Source organism: Hippocampus guttulatus, chromosome 14 (genome assembly GCF_054856545.1).
Source record: "Hippocampus guttulatus isolate MCC_2025c chromosome 14, RoL_Hgut_1.0, whole genome shotgun sequence".
In the NCBI taxonomy this organism is placed as follows: domain Eukaryota; kingdom Metazoa; phylum Chordata; class Actinopteri; order Syngnathiformes; family Syngnathidae; genus Hippocampus; species Hippocampus guttulatus.
In genome coordinates this window covers 8621979-8647808 of record NC_141274.1, presented here as the reverse complement: position 1 = coordinate 8647808, position 25830 = coordinate 8621979, and the positions used below count along the sequence as shown (strand labels likewise).

Below are 25830 nucleotides of genomic sequence, written 5' to 3'. Positions count from 1 at the left end.
TCAACTCGGGAAAAATGACCCGTGGCGACTTGCACGGCATCTAAAACGTTGCATCAGCTGCCAATCACAGACGAGAAAATAAACAAGCCTTGCTTTACTTTAAAGCGGAAGGATTCTCCGAGTGGCCCCAAACATACACACGCACAAGCACATACCCTGGTGCCTCAGATCTGTGTTGGCAAAAAGAAATAAATAAACCTTCAAACGAAAAACCATACCGTTCCATTAATTTTAATCCTGAATGATCAGGTGACAACAGCACAGTCCATTAAATGAAAGTGTGCATTTTTCAAACCGTTTTTTTGGGCAAGGAATCAGGAAATCAATATTGAGTAGCAAGCGTGCAGAGTATTGTATTGAGCCGCATCATTTGTCATTACGCTTTGAATGCAATGACTCACCATTTCTTTCAACGATGATATCCTGCTTTTTGTTTGTTGCCAGGAGTTACTCTTCGCTAATCTAATTTATTTCATGTCGTCCATCATTCTATGTCTGACTGCAGCTTATGTCCATACTTGACGGAAGAGAACCTGTCACTCTTCCGGACGAGCGTACAAAACAATGAGTTACCTCTGGCAAATATTGAATTAGAAGTGTGAGAAGTCGTTGTGCCAACACACCGCTTCAACTCAAGTTGTCGACAGAGGTGGGATTGCTCTTTTCCACATCAAATTAAGAAGAACAGTGACCCAATCGGAGCACAGCTTATTTACATAGTGACTATTTTTCAATATTCATGAGGTATTCGCTCATTCCAAATCACAGACACAAGCGACTGATGAAAATAGCTTCCAAAAGTGTGTTCTGCTCATTTCCAACCAAAATTAGCTTGCAAATCTGTTTAAAAAATTGTGAAATGCGACATTGAAAATAAACATTTATTTATTCTTTTTTTTTTTTTGGAATGGGGGGTGTCACTGTGTAATAACTTGTTCCCCGGTAGCCAAGAAAGGTTGATGAAGAAAACTCTCTCTTTGTCCCTCCTCAGTCTATGTCTATGTTTCTGTCTTGTGTCATTCTCTCGCTCTCTCTTCAACTCGGTCTGTAGGTCTCTTAATGGGCGGTTTGTTTTCGGTAGCAGATTGTAAGCAGCCCTTGACTTTGGTAGCCGATGACTTTGCTGACCTCCCGGGCCTCCTGTGTAAAGAGGTGCAGCGTGTGGAAAATAATAATGAGCTGCCCTAAAATGACTCTCATACTAAAGAGATATCATCCAAACAGGGAACGGCACTATATCCTTGTGTGACTTCATATCCAACCCCCAGAGGCATTGGAGGGAGGGGCCTTTTCAGACTTTTGAATCTTTGGTGGATTTGCTTTCAATCAGAGAGAAGCAAAACATCTAAAAAATACCAACCCCCCCCCCCCCCCATCAAAATATGAATTTGATATATTCGCAACCATTCATTTCTTTAAGATATCCACATTTTCCAGTAGGTCTTCCAGATTTCAGAGATCCCTGGCTCCTTGTCACAAGGCTTCCACGCGACTCCCTTTTCCAGCGCACTTTGGTGTCGCTGCTCTGCTTGGCTCTCCTCGCCTCGGTTTGCGGCGGTTGTTTTTCAACTTTGGAAATCGTACCTCAGGAAGCCGCCAAAGCTACCATTGTAAACATCAGTCTGAACAAAACCCGGATGACCATGTTCTAAACCGTTTTTCTTGACGCCAAGAACTTGGGAACAGGTTCTGAGTTTGACGGCGACCACTAAAACGGTTTGCGAATGTCCGGTGAACATCTTTGCGACCTTTGGCACTCTTCGACGGACTTGAGCCCAAAAATAACATTCGGACGTTTTACCTGAACGTGGCCTTGAGGATTTGTCCAGAGGTGCTCTCTTTGGTGTGATTGTTGTAGCCATAAAAAAGGTCTCCAAACACAGTCTGGTTCGCTGGAATGTCTGTGGCTTCCCCACATTCTATCGCGTCCGAGCAGGCATCAGATAATGGCAGGCATGCTCTCCCATCTGGCCCCCGCTTATAGTCTTCAATACAGCTTGAGAGAGAAAAAATATACTGTATATATCGATAATATTTGTGCATGTGTGTCTGTATGTATGTGTACGTGTATATATATTTGATTTATTGATTTAGCTTGCAGACAGAACTCATCAGCATGAAACTATTGAACTACGAACTTACCCACAGAACATCTGAATGTTGTAAAGAGTTGGATCGTCTTCCAGAGGCGCCAGTTGCTGGAGACACAGTTGCTCACAACCGCCATTGAACCCATCAGAGCAATCGATGCCAATGTGGTGGTCATAGCAACCACTCCCATCCTTCATCGGACTCAACCCTGGGGGGCACTAGAGGAGAAGCGTTGGAAAACAAAACAAAAAAATTGTCCTTCAGGTTTGTTTTCATTTGTTTCTCTTGAGTGGCGTATGAGACGAATCCAAAATGCTTCCAAATAATCACTCCTTCCAAATGAGCTACACGAAAAGATCGGCCAACACGTGTGCCAGTCAACTCACTTGCAATGAGTGCGGCCTGTGTAAGCGCGATTGTGCAAAGCTGCTTGGTATAAAATATACGCATCTTTTCCTCCTACAACAAATCTTTAGCAGTATTTACAAAAACATATAAAACGCACAAAAAAAGAACAACAGTCAGGATCCGTAGTTAAAATGGAAATGAACAAGAAGGATCTCTGTATTACTCTTCATGAAAAAAAGAACCCAATTATTTCATTCACTTTCTACCAACGTCGTTTTCCTCCAATACTAAATTGGAAAGGACACATTTTTCGTTGCGGCGGTGGCAACGTTTGTCATTAGAATTTACAGAAAGTACATCCCTGTTTTCAAGAGAGGAATGAGGCTTTCGTGTTAGGGAGCCATGGGTTTGATCTTGGTAGAGGGTACACAGTTGTCTGTCATATGCAGAATAATGGCATAGTCCGAAAAAATATCCACCCCAGGCTGTGCACTCATCTGTTTTTTTTCCCCTGCCTGCTCCCCATTCCAAACACCAGACATTTGGCGGCAGGAAAGAGTTTCCAGTGCTCCAGTCGGCGCACCTTTGGCTACTTCAATGTGTGATCATGCATCTCGGAAATTTAAACACAAAAGACCATCAGTCACTGGAATCAACACACGTGTGTGTGTGTGTGTGTGTGTGTATATATATATATATATATATATATATATATATATATATATATATATATAGAGAGAGAGGGGCGGCCCGGTAGTCCAGTGGTTAGCACGTCGACTTCACAGTGCAGAGGTACCGGGTTCAATTCCAGCTCCGGCCTCCCTGTGTGGAGTTTGCATGTTCTCCCCAGGCCTGCGTGGGTTTTCTCCGGGTACTCCGGTTTCCTCCCACATTCCAAAAACATGCATGGCAGGCTGATTGAACTCTCTAGAATTGTCCCTAGGTGTGAATGTGAGCGTGGATGGTTGTTTGTCTCTGTGTGCCCTGCGATTGGCTGGCAACCGATTCAGGGTGTCCCCCGCCTACTGCCCGAAGACAGCTGGGATAGGCTCCAGCATCCCCCGCGACCCTAGTGAGGATTAAGCGGTTCAGAAAATGGATGGATGGATATATATATATATATATATATAGTATATAGTATACAGTATATGTACACACACATGCACACATCTATATGATTAGCTAGGTAGCCATGTTGGCTGATGATGAAAGAACCCTGATGATCATTCTCGACAAAACAACTGCGGTATCTGGTTGTTTAAAAGTTGTACAGTGCATGAAGTGCGCGGTCGTCTGTAAGTTAGCAGCCTTAAATCTGCACTCAGCTTTCCTCTGGAAGCACCATGCCTTTTAATCCTCTTTTTAAATGGAGATAAATTCCGCTGGTGCTTTTTGGAGCTTAAGGGAATCAGCACTGTGCCAATGCCAAACAGCAACAAATCCCCATAAGAGCAGTCGGATGAGACAAACACTTTTCAAAGTTGTCTGATTGGCAGATCAATGAAGAGGCACACATAGATGAGTGAGACAAGGAGATGACTCAATTCCTCCTGAAATCATTCTGCTTTAGTAGATCCATCCATTTTCTCATCGGCTTCTCCTCGTGAGAGCGGCGGGCACGCCAGAGCTCATCCTGGCCGTCTTGGGTTGCCGTGGGCGGGGCACACCCGGAACCGGTTGCCAGCCAATCACAGAGCACACATAGACGAACAACCGTTCGCCCTCACCATCGCACCTGCGGACAATTCCGAGTGTGCCATCGACCTGCCGTACACGTTTTTGGACTGTGGGAGGAAAGCGGGAGTTCCCGAAGAAAACCCAGGGAGAACATGCCAAATCCACAAAGCAAGGCTGGAGCTCAGAATTGAACCCTGCACCTCTGCTCAGTCAGCCGGACACGCTAACCAGACAATCACCGTGCTGCCCTTTGGACAAAGACCTACAGTACATTTAAAAGCAAAGTAAGGAAAGGTTGGTCAGCAACTAACACAACATACAGCAAAAGAAAAAGCCTTTGAAGACTTTGATTACAGAAACACTTTTCAAAGGCCCTTCATTGTAGGTATGGCGTGGGGAGCATCCTTTTGAACCTGCATTTAAAAGCATTTATTTACACTAAACACGGACTTTCTTTCTCTTGGCGGCTCATTTCATTTGCTTAATGCTGATTCACGGCGTTTGCTTTGAGCTCCAGGCTCCACTAATTGATCCGAGTCGACTGACCTCAGAATCCCACGGGCTGTATATTCAATTAGGATGTATTCAGGACCCAAAGCATTGGGTGATTTATTGTCCGCTCACATCGTTTTGAAATGTCTTCTACAGCTGACTGGGAGCCAGTGTCAAGCCTTCAGGACAGGAGTAATATGCTCTGATCTCTTTGTTGTGGTAAGAACCTGAGCTGCAGCGTTCTGAATGAGCTGCAGGTGTTTGATGCTCATTTGGGGGAACCCAGCCAGATGACCGCGAGAATAATCAAGTACTACTTGAGATCAAAGCACGGGGTAAGCTTCTACCGATCTGGTTGAAACGTGCCACCCTTCAACCTGGATATGTTTTTCAGTCGGTTTCAATCAATTTATTGAGATGATATATCAGGGCTGTTTAGTGAGATTGTATTGGTATTAATTTCGAGATGGCTAATTCCTGTAGGTAAGAAAGACCAGCGTCCCACCTGCCTCGTTCTCTGCGCCTGTCGTTTGGAAATGCTAATCGTGCACGTTCCAGTGTTTTTATCCAAAGTAAAAAAATCATTCAATTTGTGCATGCAATCTGTGCGTCATTGGAGGCTTGACTGACGAAAGTGGCAGCCGCTGCACCTGGGGATGGCTTTAAGGCAAATCCTGTCATCCTGAAGATAAGCTCAGGAAAAGCTTTACTCGGCTGTGATGGCATCGGCAGAAATGACACAAATGGAGGGTGACCACAGGAAAAACTTCCGCTCAGGTCACCGGTGTACCGCACCAGTCGGCTATATATATATATATTCACGAGCATACAGTTGGTAATGGTGGCGTTAGCTCTGAATGCGCACTACACTTCAGATTTGGATTGCTTGTGCATACGCCGATGTGAACTACAGAGCAGAGGTGACCAACCACTGGTCCACGGCCCGGTACCGGGCCTCGGACCATTTGGGACCGGCCCGCAAAGAGACGAACCAGCGAGCCGTGAGTATATTTACTCCATCGGACGTGGCGGAAACGTGGGCGACTCTAGACAATCGCAGTCGCCCTTCTAACATTGCAAGTTGAAATTGACAGAATCCAACGAGGAATGAAACAGAACGAACTCGTCACAAATTGATGGGCAGCTGATGGGCAGCCATGACATCCCAAGATGAAGCGAATTGGACAAGAGAAGTTCCTCCCCGAGCACAGAGTGACGTGGAGGACGGAGCTGATGCGCACGCCAGGTCGTTAAAAACAGGGCAATACAAGCAACCCCTTGAATCATTTGAACAAGCAGCACCCGAGTGATCAAGCGAAAAGCCGGAAAATGAGAGCGGAGTCCGCGACAGCCCGCTCGCGTAAACATGAGCAGTTTCGTCGCTAATGACAAGCCGGCAGCCGCCGGATGAAAGCAGCGATTAATCGTGTCGTCTTTTGATCGCTCACATTTGCAAGCAGCAATGGTGCTGACTCCGTATGGAGGATCAGCACTTCAAAATATTGTTTACATTATGATAGGCTCTATTTATCATTCCTAATTGGTCCATTTCGTAGTAGTTTACTTTGATAGTTTGTACTATTCTACATTTGCCGGACAGTAGAATTACACTGTTTGAAATGAATGGGAAAAAAAATGCTAATAAAATATTTAATTTGTCTATAATTACCTTTGTTGTCAGAAGCAGTGCTTTAAAACCGGCAATTTAAAAGCAATGGTGGGGTGGTGGTGGTGGTGGGGGGGGGGGGGGGGTCCGCCGGTCCTGTGACACCCCAAAAGGTCGGGATCACTGCTATCCAGTACATGATGAAGCTGTGTCTTTTGATGTTGGCAGGTAATTATTTCCTCTCCACGTTTCTCTCATTTTCCATCTTTTTTTGAGAGGGATTCCTCCCACAAAATTGTGACATTTGGGAACAAGAGAATCGGGCCTTTGAAAAGCAGCAACTTCCTTCAGTTTGCGTTGGGAAAAAGGTCAAAGCGTCCTTTCGTATAGCGCTCCTCTGCCAGCTGCCGACGGTTTCGTGGGCATTTGGGAAATGCCCCGGTTTTCGGTCTTTCATTTGTCCAGGATGCATACAATTAGTGGCCAGTGAGGCAATAAGATCAATGTTCTACACGTCTGACTCAAAGTGGAGTGGAGTTTCCACTTGACATTTCGGCGTCGAGACATGCCGGAATGGCTCCAGTACTTCAAAGTGCTGGCGAGAAATTCCAATGCTGGCATCCCTTCATTTAAAAAGCAATGAGGGTTCTCTGAACTTTCAGTGGCATATTCCAGTGCAACTTTAGAAAGTTATTTCACATTGTGCAAAACCTATTCCAAAACGTAACATGCATGGCGCAACTGATGTACATTACGAAGAAGTGCTTTGACCAACGGGACGCCGCACATGTGGCGTTGGACTCTTGCGGCGTCCACTCAACTCTGGGACAGAATCCATATATTAATCATAACACACATGTACACACACAAATCAAACAAACTGTATTTTCACAACCATAAACGTCTCAAATTTTCTGCAAAATGGATGAAGCGGGTGGCCTTATCATTCTTTTTCCCTGCCTCGGGCCACCGTTTAGTTTTATTATGGGAAATTCGTACAGACAAATCCTGACATTGGCTGTACACTGCAGATTCCAGACCCCCTGGGCAGTGTGGAGCAAGGCAAGCCGAGTACAGAACCGAGCCTTCTTGACGTGTTGTAAGGTTGGTTGTTTGGAGCCTTCCATATTCGGGCTCTTTTTGGCATGGCAACGTGGCCTTGGTCATCACGGCAAAATCCTACGTGTTCCGTTGACTACGTCCCGTAAGACAACAGACGACTTACCACGCATCCGCTGGAGTCCAGTTTTCTGTCAGAGATGCAGCGGAAATTGCGGCTGCAGCCTCCGTTGTCTTTGCTGCAGTCTCTGACGGGTCCAAATGAGTCGAGGAGAACCTCCAAAGAGTCAAAGGACGAGCTGATCATCAATTCTTCTCTGTAAAAGACATGATGGTAACAGACGGTTTCTAGCATGTAAGTACATTGGTCAATCATCGGTCGAATGACAAGTGGAACTCAATTTGCAGGCTGTGCCCTGACGACAAGGCAAAAAAAAAAAACAACCAAAAATGCAAATTTCTGTTTTCTCCCAGAACCCTGATATCCGAGCTCTTTCTGCAGATTCCGTATACAGCCAATGCCAAAGATGTGAGGGAACCTGTGCTGGAGCCGGAGGATGCCCTTGCTTGGAAATACACTCACTCACGTGACCGCAGAAGCCACGCCCTCCTGGTTTGCATCGGAGAAAAGACAAATGTCTTGCCTCCTTTTATTTCATAGGAAAAATGCTATCTTCAAACCCCATTTTTCCTCAGACATTTGCTTTTTGCTTTGTTGTCACTAATGGGGGGGGGGGCTGTTAAGCGGAGTGTCTGCGGATGATGAAACGCACAGCAAGTGTAAATACTAAATTGTTTTGGAACTCCAGTGACAGTGAAAAACAAAAAAAGTTTTTTTTTTATTAAATTCCGAATCCAGAGAGCAATCACTGTGGTGTGATTTTCAAAAGTGGTCCATTGCATGAGCTCATCAAACTGTCAGATTGAAATCCCGCCAAATGTTCAAGACTTTACAGTTTGCTGTCTGCTACATTTTTCAGGCCGTTGCTCCAAATGAAATTCACTCTCGGCGACCAAATGTGCAGGAAACGCAAGCGAGGAACTTCTCATTCAAATGTATTGAAAAAAGGAGGCATGCTACATCAAAGAATGATGAGGCTCGGTCTTGGAAAAATACACAAAAGTGGCAAGCACCTATGCGTCGGGAGTTTAAAGAAAGTCAATGGAGACAGCGACCGATTTGGAAGCTTCTCATGACGAGATTCTGTGGCACAGCTGTCTGAGGATGAAAGGAGCCCCGAACGCCGGAAGCTCAGCAGTACGTACAAAAATATCCATTTATGAGCCAGTTCATTTGCCAATTATTATGATCAAAATGCTTCAGCGTCATCTTAGTCTGCAATTAACGTGCATTCGTCACTTCGACGACTCAGAGGGAGACGTGGAAGCTGCCAAGAAGGAATGCGGCGATCGAGTCCGTGAATGAACATGAAAAGAATAAATACGCCACAAACGGTGATCTGTTAGTGCTGACGCACATTCCCAATCGGGACGAGCAGCACCGTACGCTGAGTACGGACTAATTTGGGTTACCTAGCAACGTGAAATAAAATGGTGCCGCGTTTCGGCTCCGAAGCGCCTCGAAGTCGTCCGGCGACATTGCGACTACAGTATGTGGGAGTCCAACAGTTGGAGGCATTTGAGTGCCGAAGCGCATGCGCGCCGGAGGAATGGCGTCGCCCACTCACGCGGACTTAGAGAAGCACTGAAAGAACATTTTTGGCGCTAAACCGCACAACATGGGGTTGTGGCAATGGTAAAGCAACGCACTTCCCGGCATGATCTGATTTGGTGGGCCGTCGGCGGTACCGATGGCTGAGAGGGACATGCGTGGAAATGCGTGGCTTTACCATCCGAAGTTGCAAAAAATAAAGAATCGGCGTATATCTACTAATGATGTTTTATTGTAATAATACAGAAGCATATTTAGAATTTCACATGGGTGACCTAGCAACAGCTTTGGCCAGGATGGCGCAAGACATATCACATCCGATACATTCAGATGACTCATGTCATTTCAATTCTTCTCTTTATTTTGTGCAGAGGGTGTGGGGCCTGGCGAGGGACGAGCAAACGGCCATGAGCAATCCCAACATGTCTTATCCGATGTTATGTTTTGTACAAAAGGGGGTTCTCCGGAGAGTAAGAATACATCAACCATCTATTTCTGATTTCAGCTTTGTCTTGGGAGCACTGGCCCTAATTACAGTTGATCAAGCTCTCGGCACAGGGCGGGGGAAATAGTCCAAATAGTTCCATGCTCATTAAAATAAAATGATGTGGGGGTATTCATTTAAGCGGGGCTAATTTTACCTGGCATTATTTTCACAGGGCAAATAACAATCTGCAAATTAGGGCAGGATTTGACACGCCGATGCACGCTAAATTGTTTACAAAGCATGTTCCGGCTTACACTTGAAAGTCAATTCTCACCACTAATGACATTATCCCGCATCTCCCGCTTAACCGCATCCTGTCCACTCGTACTTTTATGCAAGAACAGAATGCTCTCAAAACGGCAAGTGTCATTCCGCACGCTGTGTGTCAATAATCCCACTCGGATCAGTTTATTGTATAAAACGTGTCTGCTCCTTCAAAGCTGAGAGGTAAAACAGGGATTGAGCAGCAAATCAAGCCAACCCAATAAACGCTGTTTGTTCAAACGCCCACAAGAAATATCGGCGAAGAAACGTCGAAATATAAAACGGGCAAATGTGGGTACTTTCTATTTCTAAAGATTGTTTTCAGAGCCAGAAGGTTGCCGTCAGACATTCATAGTCAGATTAATGCTTCTTGTAATTCTTGCACAATGGATGGAAAAGGTTCATTTCTGCATTGTCACTTATCCACAGGTGAGAGGCAAGAAAACCCGCATCAGCGCCGGGAGAAAGTGCAAACTCCAAGTTTCCAAGATCAGTAGGAAGGTGGAAGAATAGAAGGAAAAAATAATAATTCTCACGTGAAATGCATGACAAAGGTCTTGATTACTTCTAAACGATAATGCCTCCTGTGAACTTGGGCATGTTTTCCTCAATCCATCCAATACTCTGCTTCTCCTCACGAGGGTTGCGGGGGTGCGCGGGAGTCTATCCCGGCCATCTTCGGGGGCAGTAGGAAGTGGTCGCCAACCCATCGCAGGGCACATATAGACAAATAGCCTTCTGCGCTCACACTCAGGGACAATTTAGAGCGTTCCATGAACCTGCCGCGCATGCTTTTGGAAGGTGGGAGGAAACCGGAGTACCCGGAGAAAAGCCACGCAGGCACGGGGAGTGCACGCCGACTCCACACAGGAAGGCGGGAGCCCAGTTTCAAACCGTGGACCGTTTCGCTGGGAGGCCGACGTGCTAAGCAGTCGTCCGGCGTGTCGCCAGACATATTTTCATTCTGTTCGTAAATATCACAGAATAAATACCACAACACATCGAGCCACAGTAACGATTTGACTCTCCATCACGCGAACGGGTGTAAATACACGGCACGCGGCATGACAAAGGTCGTAGAGTCAACAGTGCAAGAATTTCCCATTTCTCACCTCACATCGACAGCGTCCTCCATGACCGTCATGTCAGTCTTGCATTTAGCAGAGGGGTTGATGGCGAGCTCGGCAGGTGGGATGACAAAGCTTTTACTCAACGGCAGCCACATCCCTTCTCCTAAGGTGTATGTGAATCTGCAGAAGAGAGCGTGGCCCAAAAATTGTTCATGTCTTTGAAATGTAACCTGAATACAATGACGACGTAACCAACCATATTGTTTGCACGGAGATAAGACCGTACGGTCAAACTTGATAGTTTTGATGGGGATCGGGGTGGCAGGGGCTTTCTTATTTTGATGGAATAAAATGAATCATCTTAATGGGTGTAGGTGGGCCAAAGGCCCATCAAATGTGCGCACAGTCAAAGGGCGACATGAGAAAACAAGTTCCGATACGTTGAGGGGAAGATACAAAGAGGAGCATGTCCTTGGGCCCCACGGTAGCGCACCACGTTACCCGAATCCCCCACCAAAGATCGTCAATTGGCATTTATAGATCTGGGCAGGCGAGCGACTAACAATCCAAAGATTGACTTGCTGGTGATCACAATCGGAATCATCTTTATTGGCAAAGCGTGAAAAAACAAACAAACAAACAAAGAAGGAATTTGTCTTTGGTAGTTTGAGCCACTCCCGTCTTACAAAAAGAGCCCATGATGACAAGACAAACATTTAGAACGTAACACAAGTCCAGAGAGTCGTAAAGCAATAAAAGGATACCATTAGTGTGGTCGCAGCAAAGAATGACAGCTGTGCAAATGATGCGCAGGGTCATCAAGCAATCTAACGTAAGCGGTACTGCAGTCATCATGATAATTAAAAACACAGGGACGCACCATCAGGGGTGCAAAGCGGGCTCCGCCTGGAGTCAAGTCCAATTTATTGACTTGGATGTAGCCCTTAACCACAGAAGAGTCTCAAAGGGCTCCACAAACCCACAGTTGACAAATATTAACGGCATTCCCTGCTGATTTTAACCACACGGGATGCCAAGGAAAAACTAACATAAACAACAACATCAAAAAACATTGAGAAGGAGCCGAAGATGGGCTTTTGAATAATGAGTCACGCTTTAGAGAGTTGCAAGAGGGACGAAGCTATTACATTGTCTCCTGGTTTTTGTGTGCATAGTTCAACATAACCTGCCCGAGCAAAGGAGCTGGATGAGGTGGTGACCAAGATGCGAAGGGTTCAAGAGAAGTTTTCTTGTCTTAGTACTTGCAGTGTGCAAAGCCTCAAGAGTGGGTTAGGGGGTATCTTCTAGGCAGTGCTTGCTGTGCGTTTGCAGTTCCAGAAAAAGACAACACAGGACTGATTCATCGACTGTTGCATCGAACCGCCTCAACAGCACCTGCGGCAGGCCCCGTTTCCTCGGCAGCTGCGGGAAGTACTGCCCATAAAATGACAATCAGTCAGAGCCGTGTCAGGAGTCACTTTGGCGAAGTCCCGCCTCCTACCATTGAACTAATCCTCTCAGAACTTTACAGTGATAAAATAATGGAGCTCAACTGCTTCTGTTTCATTTGAATGCAGTCGATACCCTTTCATGCTTGCTGAATCGATTTATGTCTCGAGTTGTTTCTCGGGCCATCAGAGAACACCAGGGACCCCAACATAAGACAAAATTGCATCTCGTTTCCAACATACAATGACACCTTTTGAAGGTACAGGATACAGCAGACAGAACCTTTCTCGCCACGATACAAACCCCTCACATATCCATTGATGATGGAACATGTTGCTGAAAAACCATACCTGAAAATGCGATCAGAGGGTTGTTCTCCCATCACAAGATCAAAACCACGCTGGAAGATGGTGTAAGGCCAAGGCCTATGGTGATTAAAAAAAAAGTCTTGAGAGGTCACAAGAGCAAACAAACAAAAAAGCTAAGAATTAAAATAAACCTCCTAAAATGAACGCAGGGTGCTGATATTTTGTGTGCATGTGTGTGTGTTATCCTACTGATGTTAAGTCAAAAATGTCTCACTTCAAGTCATTCCTCGCAGTCAGAGGCATATAAAAGGCCCATTGCCAGGATGTGTGGGATATCGACACAGACTGCCGTAAGTATTTGATTCAGTAAATAAATATATGAAACAGGTGGCGTCATATGTTTTGTCACCATATGCTGCCAATAGTTCACAGCTCGTGCAAAATAAAGTGACAATATATTCAAATGTTCATGTTTTGCATCAAACAAAATGAAAGACATTTCATTTCCAGTGGACTTAACAAATCAGCTACCGATCTGTAAAATAAAATAAATAAAAGATTGTTGGTGGGCGGTATGCGTTGAAAGAAGATTTTCAAAATGGAATCACACATCAATCAATCACAGACAGGTCGCATTTCATCAAAGATCGTCGACGAGGGTGGGCAGTGGCATGGGGGTGTTGTCGGAGCGCTTTCAAAACAACACAACCGATTCCATCGGACGGGTGATGTCAACTGCGATGTGGCGGGGGCATGAGGTCTTGTGGATCAGCCCTGCCCTTTGCACGGCATTGGGATCAAACAATAACCCAAATGAAGTGAGGATGTGTACTTACCCCTGATTGGGCCCCCACTCACTGCGGATGCAGAGGTGCTTGTGGACTGGGTCCTTCATGTAGCCATTAAGGCAAATGCATTCTCCTGTCAAAAGAAATGCACCGATTCAATCAGGCATCATTGCGGCTAAGCGGGGATGCACGCAAACCGATTTAAAATAAGAGAGAGGACACACATCTCAACTCAACTCAACTGTATTTCTCGAGCACTTTAAAACCACTAATGCAAGATACAATATACAATATAAGTGCTGTATATGAAGAACATACAAGAACAAACAATTCATAACGAAGACAGTAGAAAGCGCAAAAGCAGCCAAACTAAAACTCAAGTCTCAAGTTTGAGAGCAATTGCGGACGCGACTGGGACTGCACCGTCTCCCCACATGATAAATGTAATCCAGTAAAATAACCAAATTTTTAAGAAGTGTCCCTGTAATCTGATGACGTGTTTTGCTATATGCCGGGACAAGCCGTTAATGTATTTGTATGACGATGAGCCCGTTATGATGAGTATAAAAATAAAAACGTAACCTTCAGATAATAGAAGGAATTCAATGAATTGGTGGAGAAGAGCTTGCAAACGTGCACCAACATATCGGTGAGGCAGCCTTGTTTCAAGTCGAATAGCACAAACATACGCGCGCGTCCAGGCCCGCCACGCTAGAATAAAGATGGCCGTGAGCCCAAATGGCATCGGTACCCCCAATAACCTGGTTTCAAGTTCTGCAGCGACGGGGGCCCCATGTTTTCAAGCATCCCCCATCTTCTTTCACGGATCGCAAAAGCAGCACAGATGTTGCCGCGGCGCATCTCGGCTCTCATCGGTATCTCGTCTTGCAGAAAAGAGGATTGGACTTAAGCTATCCGTAGCGACTCAGCAACCTCCCTGCAGCGCCCGCGCACGTGCACATGCAACCGTCCAGGCGAGCGGGAACACATACACGGCGGTTTTATCACAGCTCCATATAGTATTGAGGAGAAGTGCGAAATAGGAAAACATAAAATGCTAAATGAGATGGAGACTTTGTCACCAGAAACAAAGACACTTTCACCTATTGTTGAAAAGATGATGAATTCATTCATCACTAAATAATCAGCTCGCTGAACGAAGGTCATGAAAAATCAACGGCAGTCTATGAAGTATTCTATCTTAAATGGCCCTGGCAGAATTAAGCAGCATTTACACCCCAAATATTTTGTCGACCTCTGCTGCACAACAGATGTATAATAGATAGGTTACGGATTTCTCATTCTGCCTCACAGGGAGCACAGTTCAGCCCAAGATCAAAATAGAAGCACTCGCGGAGAGGAATGACGAGCTCATGAAACAACACCATTTTTGGCAATTCTGTTTTATCGGCACACCGTTCTCATCGTTTGGACGTCGAATGCGGTTGGTTGCTGGGCTTGATTAGAAAACATGACGTACGGTTGCTTCACGTCTGATGTGTGGGATAATGGCATGTTAGGGTGATTCCATGATTACATGAAAGCCAACATTAAACGTCACGTCCATGTGACGGAAGAGTATCGAGCAAAATTTTAAATAGAGCCCGCTGAGTTCGGCAACGCAAGTTGGCACACAATTCGTTCTCCAGCGGTCATCAGCGGTGCGCTCGGAAAACAAGGTGTCTACCGAAAATTCAAGACTCGCCATCATCAAGAAATACCGACACCATTCCACAAAGTGACCAAATGCTTGGGCAAACACCTTCCTGGCCCCATTCCAGTAAGTGTCCTGGACAGGATTTCACAATATCTCCTCCAAATTGCATGAAATTCCGGAAGGGTACAATGTTCCAAATACACCGCTGGCAACCGGTTTGGGCAGTGCCCCGTTAACTGCCCGAAGACGGCCGGGAGAGGCTCCGGCACGCCCGCCACCCTCCTGAAGAAAAAGTGGTTCAGATCATGGATGAATGCTGGTATGTTTTGGAGTTGTCGTCATGCAGGGGCTGTAATTCCTCCTCAATTTTTAGCGAGTGTGTTCCGGGTGACTCAAAGCATAAATCATGCCGCGCTAATGCGGACCGGTCCTAAGGCTCACCTGTTTCTTGATCACACTGGTGCTCACAGGGGTCCAGCAGGCGTCGCCCACACAGTTCATTCACCCACGGCCCACTGGCATTCTGCTGGTAGTACAGCAAGATCTGCGCCGGGTTCAGCCAGTCGGAGGCGTCCAATTGACTTCCCTGCAGCAAAATAAACCGTGACCCTAAGGACGGAGAAGGACAGCAAGAAGGCAAAGATGAAGAAAAAGTGGGGATCGAGAAATAAAGTGAGAAACTGCAGAGATCAGATATTGTGACTTTTGCTCAAGTTGGTATTCCACAACCATAATTGTTTTCAAGTCCATCTCCATCAGAATAAGTCAAAAGCAAGTATCTTGCCTTGAATCTACAATGGAAATAGTACGACGGTCAGTACAGGACAAGCATTTGTGGGGACTCAGTTCAAAGCGCAAACATTTGGGAAATGAAGAGAAATTGGCTGAAACCGTGTCATTATATAACAGTATCGGCCTAAATTGAAAATATAAAGTTAGGAATCAATGATTACATGGTCAAGCCGAGGTGAACTTAAAAAAAAAAAAAAAACCCCAGTCCATTTGGTATCAAAGGCTCTTTGACTGTGTGATAACACCCAGTTGTTGTGGTCATTGTGTCGGCACAAAATTGGGATGATTGAATTCTTTTTTACCAGAGAAATGGAAACATGAAGAGTGTTTCATATAGTCAGATGCACAGTTAAAAAAAAAACATGGGCAGGTGGCACTACATGCCAGAATTTACTTGACAGCTGCTGCATAATGTTTTAGTTTAGTCTGTCAAAGACATATTGCACAAATGTTATCACCATTTTTTTCTCTATTAATAAGTTTAATTGAGTGGGGGAGTGGATTGTGTTTGCACATTTTTCCCTGGAATCAACCGACATATTTGTTCCAGTTTAGTTGAGAATAGATGGCGCAAAGACCCATTTGGCAACAGCTGGAGAAGCCCCGTTGATCTCTGCGCCGGTGCTGACTCATCCAGACACCAGTCAGCAGTTCTTTGTGGACATTGAAGCACCACTGGAGTTTGAAATGCACTCCCTCAGCCCTCGGACTGTGATCACACCTTTAGAAGGTTTCAACTTTTTCCCCCAAATTGATTTTACGCTATCTGTGAGGATCTTGTCACATGGAAGCTGTCCGACGGAAGGGATTTGCAAGCGTCTGACTGACGCATTAGTGCACAGGAGGGTGGTTTCCACCGGACCTGAGACACTGAAGTCATCAAAGTCGTCTTCATTTTGCCCAGGCCACTGATCAAGAAAAACAGAACCTCAACAATACAAAGTGCATGAAGGAACACGTCGATTCCACTTTGACCACAGTGGAACCTTTTCTGGAATAAATCTCTTTGTGAACAAGATTTTCGAACAAATATCGATTCGCAAAATTCGGGGAATATTCACATCGCACGTTGCCTTGTTTCGGGCCGGACTAAGTTCATAACCCGAAGTTCCGCTGCAATTGCTTTTTTTACCTTTCGATTTAGAGTAAATATAGTTCGAAAAAAGAGCGAGAATGGCTCATCAGCCGACGGTTTACAGTGGCTGTCAATCAGACAATATGTGAGGACAGCAACGACTATCTCTTCCTTTTGCAAAGACGACAGTCAGAGTGATTGTGCCGGAGACTACCGAAGATCCAGATGAATTCATCCAGTTTGTTCATGTGACAATGAATATCATTCTGTTCCCACGTCTCAGTCTGATTTGCAGCTTACACAACACTAGCATTTTCTCTCTTCCCTCCTCTTTTGTTCCGTGTCTGGATCGGCGAAGATAGCGTTATCGCAAGTAAACAAACATCTCGAAATAATGACTTCACCTGATGTGGACAGCAAAAAGAAGTGGAGGCTGTGTCTTAACGGCATTTGCGGGCAGCCGCTTGTGCAGCTGTTGCCATTAATAGCTTCTTCCCCCAGTGGAAGAATAGAGATTTTCATTGGATTGACCGTGACATCAAATCAAGTCTGACAAGATTGTGGAGACATTTATGGAAACATTCGAAGTCGATCCTGGTTTTGTAATTCAACAGGCAAATTCGTCATCTTTCATCTCTCCTTTGAAAGTTTTCCTCCGTGGACAACTCCCCTGAATTTTAATGCCTCCCCGGCGGGTGAGTGTATCGAATTGGCAAGCGGCAGCTCCCTGAATCAAATCAGACCTCCACATGATAGATGAGTGAGCCTAGTCAGTCTATAATATATCGGCACTGCCGGCTTACTCGGAGGGAAATCTGTTTTGATCGAAGGTGACATTTGAAAAAAAAAGGTTCCCGTGTGTCTTTCGATGATATCGCAACGACGAAAGACTGTACCCATAACCTCCAAACATCGTTCCTGACGCGCGAGTGTGAGTCGGTCCCATGCAGTGAGCCCGCCGTCTTCCCGCCTGCCCCATATACTGCCGGGCTAGCGGTGAGCCTCGCTTTCGCTAGAAGGACAGCCGCTGATCTGCATCTTGCCAGTTAGGCGCCCTGAATGTGGAATAAGGTACAAGAAAATGACCTTATCCGAAGGATCAGCCATTTGGACTCGCAGATGCAACATTTGCCAAGCGCGGCATAAACAAAACTTCGGCATTGTCTCAACTCCGAAGTACGACGGAGGCCTTCCCGTGGGCGGTCTCTGTGACCTGACCTGAAAATGCCGCGGTGCTTTGAGAGCACATCTGTTGTGTTGTCTCGCACGAGAAACACAGGGAGGAGGTGCTCGACCTGACATTTACCTTTGTCTCACAGAGTGCAAAGCAAATCAGCGGCTCCCGCCAAACACCTGCACTCGGTTCGTAACCCGGTGGATTGAACACTCTGGGGAGCTGCACAAATACACCAGCTGCAACGCCACTGCCCGCCGCCCACCTCTCCGCCCCCACGATTTGAAAGCGCTACTGAAGTAAATGCAGGCCCGATCTTGGGGCTGTTTTGAAAAGCCTCACCGTCAGCAATCAGGTGCTCCGGCACATGGAGGATGACACGCACCGAGAGGCTGCAGGAAATGTGAGAGCAGTATACCAGGCTCATCACGCAGCTGATGACACTGATGAGAGTCAGTGTGGTCTTATTGACGGGGCTCCTCGGGGAACCTGCTGCCGGGAACAAACACACAGAAGAACGGGGGACACAGAGACATTGCCGTATGAAGTGTCGATTTCATTTCAATCCTCCCACATCCCATCAGACATGCAACATAAACATAAACCCGCTCATTACACAAATGAGAAAACAAATCGGCTCGCCGGCAATATATTGCGTGAATCCATCAGGCCTTTGGGAGGTTGAGGTGAGGCAAGGGTCTGAAATACCTTCGGAAATTGAGATGCGCAGCTTAAAAAAAAAAAAAAAAAGAAATCACGGCTTTAACTAAAAGACAGTTGAGAGCTTTTGTTTTGGGGTTTTTTTCTTAAACTGCGCCCATTTTGCTTTCCTCTTTTCATTCACGCTGACAACACTGGATGCGGTACCCAAGTGACCTTACATAAGACTCGGCGGCCCTGAATTCAAACGCAACACATGAACAAAATGCCAACGATTGGGTTGGCAGTCGGTGTCCGTGTGCCCATTTAACAGCGGCGATCGGCGTGGCCGACTTGACATCGATCTTTTTACAGTTCCTCATAAACGTCGATCTCCTGCACGACCTTCACCCATGCGCACACCACGCTTTGCGTCAACCGCAAAAAACAGAGCTCTCAAAGTTTTTACTCCAAGTCAACCTACCTTAATGGGAGAAAATACTGTCATCTTTCTTTAGGATCCAAGAAAATCCGCGCCACGAGCTGTTTATTATAGTTTCCTATTCTTAAACCCAGCTTTAATTAAAGGTGTTGGCTGCACACGGAGAAGCTTTGCTATATTCGTGACACCTGTGCACATTACGCTGGAATAATTGGCTTGGAGGCGTTGCATGAGCCTTGGAACATGTTTTGACAGCAGAATTTATTTTAAGGGCATTGTCTTTTATTTAGTTTCTACTTTGCCTTCTTTGTACTGTACATCTCATTACAGCCCGTTTAAACGCGTCGCTACGGTACATGATCAAAGTTGCACCAACGTGGCATGCAGACAGATAAGCACGTGCTGCTTTGACGGCACTTTAACCCAGCCTCCATAGAAATAATATTCACGGGTAATATTATTTCAGGATGAGGTGTCTCAAGATGCGATATATGAACATGTTCAACATGGAAACCACTGATCTTGTCTGATGTGATTTCTCTCAACAAACGTGTCAGGCAGCGGATGCAATGATATCAATGGTACATGCTCACGACCACTGCCGAAACATTCTGTCTCATAGCATGAACGCCAGTCATATGTGTGTATTTAACCGATCTTATCTATAAGAAGTCAGAATCATGAGCAGACCCAACGCCGGTGTCGACAACCTGCTACAATCGCCATTAATATTGCTAGTCATGCGTTGCGGAGGTGACACCATCAAAGGGTGAGAGAAATTGAAGTGTAAGTCCTCCTTACCCCCTGAGCCCCACGCGCTGTTGGCGTTACCATTTCTCATACCTCGACTCCGGCGTCGACTGCGGTTTGGGTCAGTGTAAAAAGCCAGCTGAGGCTCGCTGTCAGCCTCAGTGCCAGAGTCTCCATCTGGGTTCAAGAAATTTGAACCAGCTGTTGGATTCACACGCACAAACAAACAAACAAATAAATAAAACAGGCAATGAAAAAAGGTTAAAAATAGCCCAGTTGATAGCCAACTATTACAGATGCTTCCTCAATCACACACATACATACATACAAATTAGATAGCAAGATAGACATAGCTCGCGAGCTATGTAGCTCGCTAGCTAGATAGCGAGACAGACAACTGTCTGGTGCTAATGGTGCGTAGTAACTGTATGAGTAAATGTTTTGTTTTGTTTGCCCTCTCCAACTTCACTGCCTATGTCACTACAATGACCTTGTGAAAATGCTGCAATGCCAAGGAGAAGTACAAGCGAAACCAGGGCACAATCCTGAGCTATGTTTTCAATTCTAATCCTATTTAGATGATTAGGAGTTCATACTGAGGCGAGAATGTTTCCTTTTTCTCTCCAAGTAAGATGATGGACTAAGCAAATACTTTAGTGCTTAACTATGATACTATAATCTTAAGCATAAACTTGATAGAGTATATTATGATGATCAAACTTCCCTTTCCGTATTTGCATAATACAATTGAACCGAGAGCCTTTTACCAGGAGGCTTTCACTCCATTTAGAGGCTGTGTACCGAGGCTTGTCTTACATGAGTTAACGGATTGCATTTGGCAATGCGGGTGCCTGTGCGTGTACGCGTGTGAGCGTGTGTCTATGTGGCGGTTGGGGGCTCTTTCAAAGTAGCAATGATTTGCTGTCTCAGCGAGATAAATGTGAAGGCAAATAAAAGTCAAGATCACGATGCCTCGTGACAAGAGCTTAAAAAAAATAACATCCAAGAAGTTTTGATTAAACCAGAGGCGATCCGATGGAAACAAGAAACCGACAGTACATCCAATGTGACAAATAATGTGCTATTTTCATGTGTGCAGCTTGATCACCTTCTTTTACACAAGATATGATGATGGCGTAGCGGTCCACTCGCCTGACTCGTGTGCGGGCAGCGTGTCTTCGGTTCCCGCTCAGTGATGTTGTGGATGTGGGTGCGAATGGTTGTTTGTCCCTACATGGGCCCTGCGAGTGACTGGAGACCAGTTCAAGGTGTCGTCCGCCTTCCGCCCATAGTCATAGGGGATAGGCTCCAACAACTCATATGGGCTTCTGCACGCTTTGGCCTGTCAAAGGCCATCGCATGCAAACGACCGGCCGCATAGACTTCAACTTTACGTCATGTCACCGAGTCATTTTGACATACAGTATGTGAGGGTTGCTAGGGCGAAGTATATTGCTATTTCTAAACACCGGGAAAGCAAAAACTATTAGCGCACAGTGCGGCACTTTTAATGGTCACTGAGGCAGATCGTTCTTTTCACAAAGACTTCATCTCACTTCCATTTTTTTGCGAGACAGGGTTTGCAAAAGAACCTTCGGGAGCCAAGAAGAGTTGGCTCATTGCAAGAGCCTGGGAGAGCTATTATCTTGCGAACAAAAATAAATCAGTGAGCTTGAAACATTGTTTCGCACCATGAGGTTTGAAACTGAGCACGCCTAAGCAAAGCAAATAAATCTTCCAGTGGCAACTGGATACAGAGGCTTGAAGAAGGAGCGCGGCAGCAAGATACACTGTAAAAGGCGCTTGGAGAAGAAGCTCCTTTCCTGTCAAAGAATTATTGTCTGAAGATGAATGATTCCAAATGAGAATGTTTTATTTTGGCCATTTGGGTTTTATTCTTTGTGTGGGTTATTTCTCGACGTACTGTAGTTTAGGTATCCAGTGTGCAATATCCAGATTTGATTCATCGCAACTGAGACTCATCTCTCTCTGTGTGTGTATATATATATATATATATATATATACACACACACACACACACACACACACACACAAATTGCTCACCCCACCCCAACGTTTCATAGAGAGAGGTTGTGTATTTTTTTTGTTTGTTTCTAATACAATTTATCAGCATGCAGGCAAAAATGGTAATTACAAAAAAAAACATCATCAAATGCAAAACAAGTCATTTGACCTGAGATAAGTCAACATTCAGTGACTTGACTGGTCTAAAGAGATTTTATTTTCTTTCCCGAGATGATTTATTTCCCTTCCCTGGTTCATTTATTTTCCTGCTTTAATTCATGAGCCTTGGGTTATTTTGACAAAAGCATGTCAGAGACATCGTATGAGGAGGCCGGGGTAGTGTGATTGGGAAACACTGCTCTCATAATATGCCTCCCGGTAACAACAAAGCTACTGCTGGGCCAATGTAGTTTTAGCATGGGACTGGATACTGCGTAGATCTCAATTCGATTCTTATTTTTACAAAACCTACACAGACTTCTACAGCGGCTCAGTGCGATTAAACAACAAAGCAGTGAAAACAGCTTGTGGGAGAAAGGTGTGGAAAAAAAGGAAGGTATTTTCTTCTCTCTGTCAAAAGGGGCAATCAGTGGGAGAGAGTGACTCACTGCGATTGTTGCTGGAGAGACGTTTGCGCTGGCTGGTTGATGTGTTGTGTGGAAGCAAGGTGTTCTGCTGGTGTTTGCTGTCGATTGGACTGGTGGCAATGATATTGTCTTTATATTTGTTCATTAGGGCCAGCTTGTTATCACTCACTGTGAAGGAAAGAAAGACAAACACTGAAAAAAAATACAAGCATAGAAGAATATATATTTCTTTTCTCTAGGATACTAAAAATCATTCATTAAAAGAGTGGAAAAACCTCATGTATACACAGTACACACACACACACACACGCACACACACACACACACACACACACACACACACACACACACACACACACACACACACACACACACACACACACACACACACACACAAGGGGACTCTGTATCTGTTTTTGTTTTGCCAGTTTTGCTCAACTTACCCGGAGTCAGGTCCATATTATTCTTGTCATTGCAGCCCTGCAGGGAATCCAGGGTGCGGCCGACTTGACTTGCAAATTCCTCACCTCCATTCATGCACTCTCGCTGCAGATGGTGACGCAGGTCCGTGATGTCATACTCGTACCTGGCGATATCCATAGCATTCAATGAGCAAACGTTGAATCATTTCGCATGACATACATGGGAATCACTTTTTAAACTTCACTTATGATACACAGTGACCATGATGTCATCTTTTTATCGACGTGTGTCTATGACAAGTACACAATGTTCAAACTCCCGCCATGCGTCCGAGCCCTACTTGTACCCATCCAGAATTGGAGTCTCTCGGATACTGAGGGTCCCGCTGGAGTTTGGCCCCTGGCCCCGGGAGTTCCTTAAGCTCTCTCGGGCCTGGCCTCCCATCAGCACAGAGGGGATGTAATGGATCTCATTGGCCGCCTCGGCACTGGCGCTCTTCTGAGGCTGGGGGATCCGGCGGCGTTTGCACCAACGTCGGCGGGTGTAGAGGATGAGGACCAGACACAGGATGGACAGCAGAAGGGCAATCATCCCACCCTGAGGGAGTTGGGGGGGGTTACGGTGGTGCGGACCAAAGAAGAGACCGAGGACAGAGGATCAAAGCCAAGGCCAAGCCAGAAAAATTTCGAGAACGTTGACAATCAAGGTCAAAGCAACGACACCAGAAGGAGAAGTTGAAATGCGATTGTAAAACACGGAATCGTCCTTTCATTGGGAACTGAATGTTTGTTCCGGACTTTCCGACTTGTCCCGTGCGTCTGTCACACACAAACCCGAACGGAAATGAACACGTTAAAAGACAGGAAATATCAGACAGCAACGTGGTATTGGCATCTTTTGACCGGAAAAGAACTCACTACACGATGACCAAGAGGTGCGACGCTGGAGAAGCCCTCCGACACCACCCGATACTCACAAATGGACCAGAACCATGACAGTCAAGTGAGAAACAAAAGCCAAAGCTAATCGAAACAAAAACGGAATCATGGCACAGCCCCACCACCAGGCCAGACTCCAGTGTGTGTACATGTGGGGGCACACTTTTCAACATCCAGTAGACCAACGCAAACAAAGTCAATGTTCCAGTCATCCGCGACTAAGACGGAATGAGATCCGAATGGTTCCAAATTTAAAGTGAAACGATTCAGGCCCATCGGCCAAAAGGAGCATTCATGCATAAAAAGGTGATGTGGGAAAAAAATAAAACTGCTTGTCTGAAATGACTTGAAATCAACGGCAAGACTCAGTGGTTTGTATCCTCCAATAGAGCCGCTAAAAGTCAAGCGCGCACCAAAAGCTCCGCCTCGGCCGCCGCCCCATCATACCGAACAGGACGAAGAGGATGTTTGAATACGCACTCCTGAAAAGAGCCGCGAGTCGAGCTGGACACTATATATTTCCAAAACAATTCATCTTTTTCAGAAACCTATTTTCTTTTATATTTTGTGACTAAATGACAAAGATGCATGCTTTTGTTTTGGGGGCGGGGGGATTCTTTCAGTGGCTTCTGTCGAATAAATTGCATTCGACTGAAGGAGTCATTTTCACTCGGTCAGTCTGTGGCGAGCGTGAGACGTTTCACATTTCGAAAAGGACACCAAAGCAACCAAGCAAGCACGGACGCCGTCATCTTCGGAGCAAGTTGGATGTATGGGCTGCTCCCTCGGACAGCGGGCTGCTTAAAACCGAACGCAGCGGATCGGAGGTCCCGTCTCTCATGTCATTTTCTCTGTTCTCTGACACACGGTTAGAATTGAATTGATGTCGGTTCTTTTCTGGCTCACATGGAGAACATTCCCGGGAAAGCCAAATGGATGGGAACCAACCAAGTCCCGTGGCTCTCTTCTCTTCCTATTCTGTCTCAAGAATGTAGGGGTGAAAACGGGTGGACCTGTGTCCTGTAATGATGGACTCTTGGGGTATGTTGATGAAAGTATGCCACGTAACTTTTATTGAAACAGCCGTTTTCAATAAGGCAAAAAAAATTTTTTTTTTAAATCATCGTCATCATGTCGCCCATTTACAGGGTGCCCAGGAGGAAAAGTCCTCCATGAAAAGGTTCTCGGATTTGCTGCACATTTATCTCAATTGAAATGGCTTCTTCGGCGCAAGCAATTGCAATCACGTCCACCCCTGAAAACAAAATCAAATCTGAATTTCTCTGGATGAGGTCATTCCTATTTTCGTGATGACATAGTGGGGTGATGTCTGCAGCGCAAAGGCAGCAGCAAAGCGATTTAAAAAACAAAAAGTTTGAGGCTGTCAGCCGCACTCACGGCCCGTGGGAGAGGCCGGCCGGGCATGCTATGGATCGCCGCGTCTCGGTCGGATGGCTTTATAAAAAAAAATAAAAAATTAAAAAACGGAGCCGCTCTGGCAGAACGGATTCGGGCTACTGCTTTACAAGAGTCCAGGGTCACATCGATTTAAGGTTTACGCGATCGATGCTATCCACGGCGCTTTGAGGAGCATCACAACATCGATATCAATATCGCACGAGCGGAGCCGGTCACAATGACCGTTCCTTTCATGTGAAAGGATGCTTATTAATGCCGTGTGTGCGTGGGCGTGCACGCTCGTGAATGTGAGCGTGCGTGCATGCGTTCGGCTCCAACAAGCCGTAAGGAGAGGGAGGCGGGAGCGATACTTGGAAACGGCCACGGCCACAGGGCGAGGTTTTAACGCCACTTCCAGAATGTGGCAAAAAATAGAAATTCTTAGTGTCGGTTTGTTCTTCGTGTCTGCTCTTGTGCAGTTGCAATGACAGTGATCCATCGTCACTTGCGCTTCAAGTTTTGCGGCTGCAGTGTTGCGCGTTTTTCTTTGGGGGGGGGTTCCGTTTTTGTTCAAACTTTACATGCCCACACAAACAAGGCGAGATATTGACCAATGAGA

At 45.7% G+C, this 25830-nt stretch overlaps 1 protein-coding gene across 6 annotated transcripts in view; it reads right to left on the bottom strand.

Moving 5' to 3' along the window:
• astn1 (astrotactin 1) overlaps window positions 1-25830 on the bottom strand; it is a 99489-nt gene that overhangs the window by 52457 nt on the left and 21202 nt on the right. Inside the window, exons 3-14 of one of the 6 annotated variants that reach the window (XM_086128897.1) lie at window positions 23216-23472; window positions 22896-23038; window positions 22474-22620; window positions 19892-20041; window positions 18352-18501; window positions 15410-15577; window positions 13360-13444; window positions 12566-12640; window positions 10809-10946; window positions 7440-7590; window positions 2143-2309; window positions 1802-1996 (exon numbers count right to left, since the gene is read on the bottom strand). In XM_086128897.1, coding sequence (XP_085985023.1) covers window positions 1802-1996; window positions 2143-2309; window positions 7440-7590; window positions 10809-10946; window positions 12566-12640; window positions 13360-13444; window positions 15410-15577; window positions 18352-18501; window positions 19892-20041; window positions 22474-22620; window positions 22896-23038; window positions 23216-23472 — 1826 coding nt within the window. The remainder of the gene's footprint in view (window positions 1-1801; window positions 1997-2142; window positions 2310-7439; window positions 7591-10808; window positions 10947-12565; window positions 12641-13359; window positions 13445-15409; window positions 15578-18351; window positions 18502-19891; window positions 20042-22473; window positions 22621-22895; window positions 23039-23215; window positions 23473-25830) is intronic. The other 5 variants (XM_086128898.1, XM_086128900.1, XM_086128901.1 and 2 more) reach the window with 5 other exon arrangements.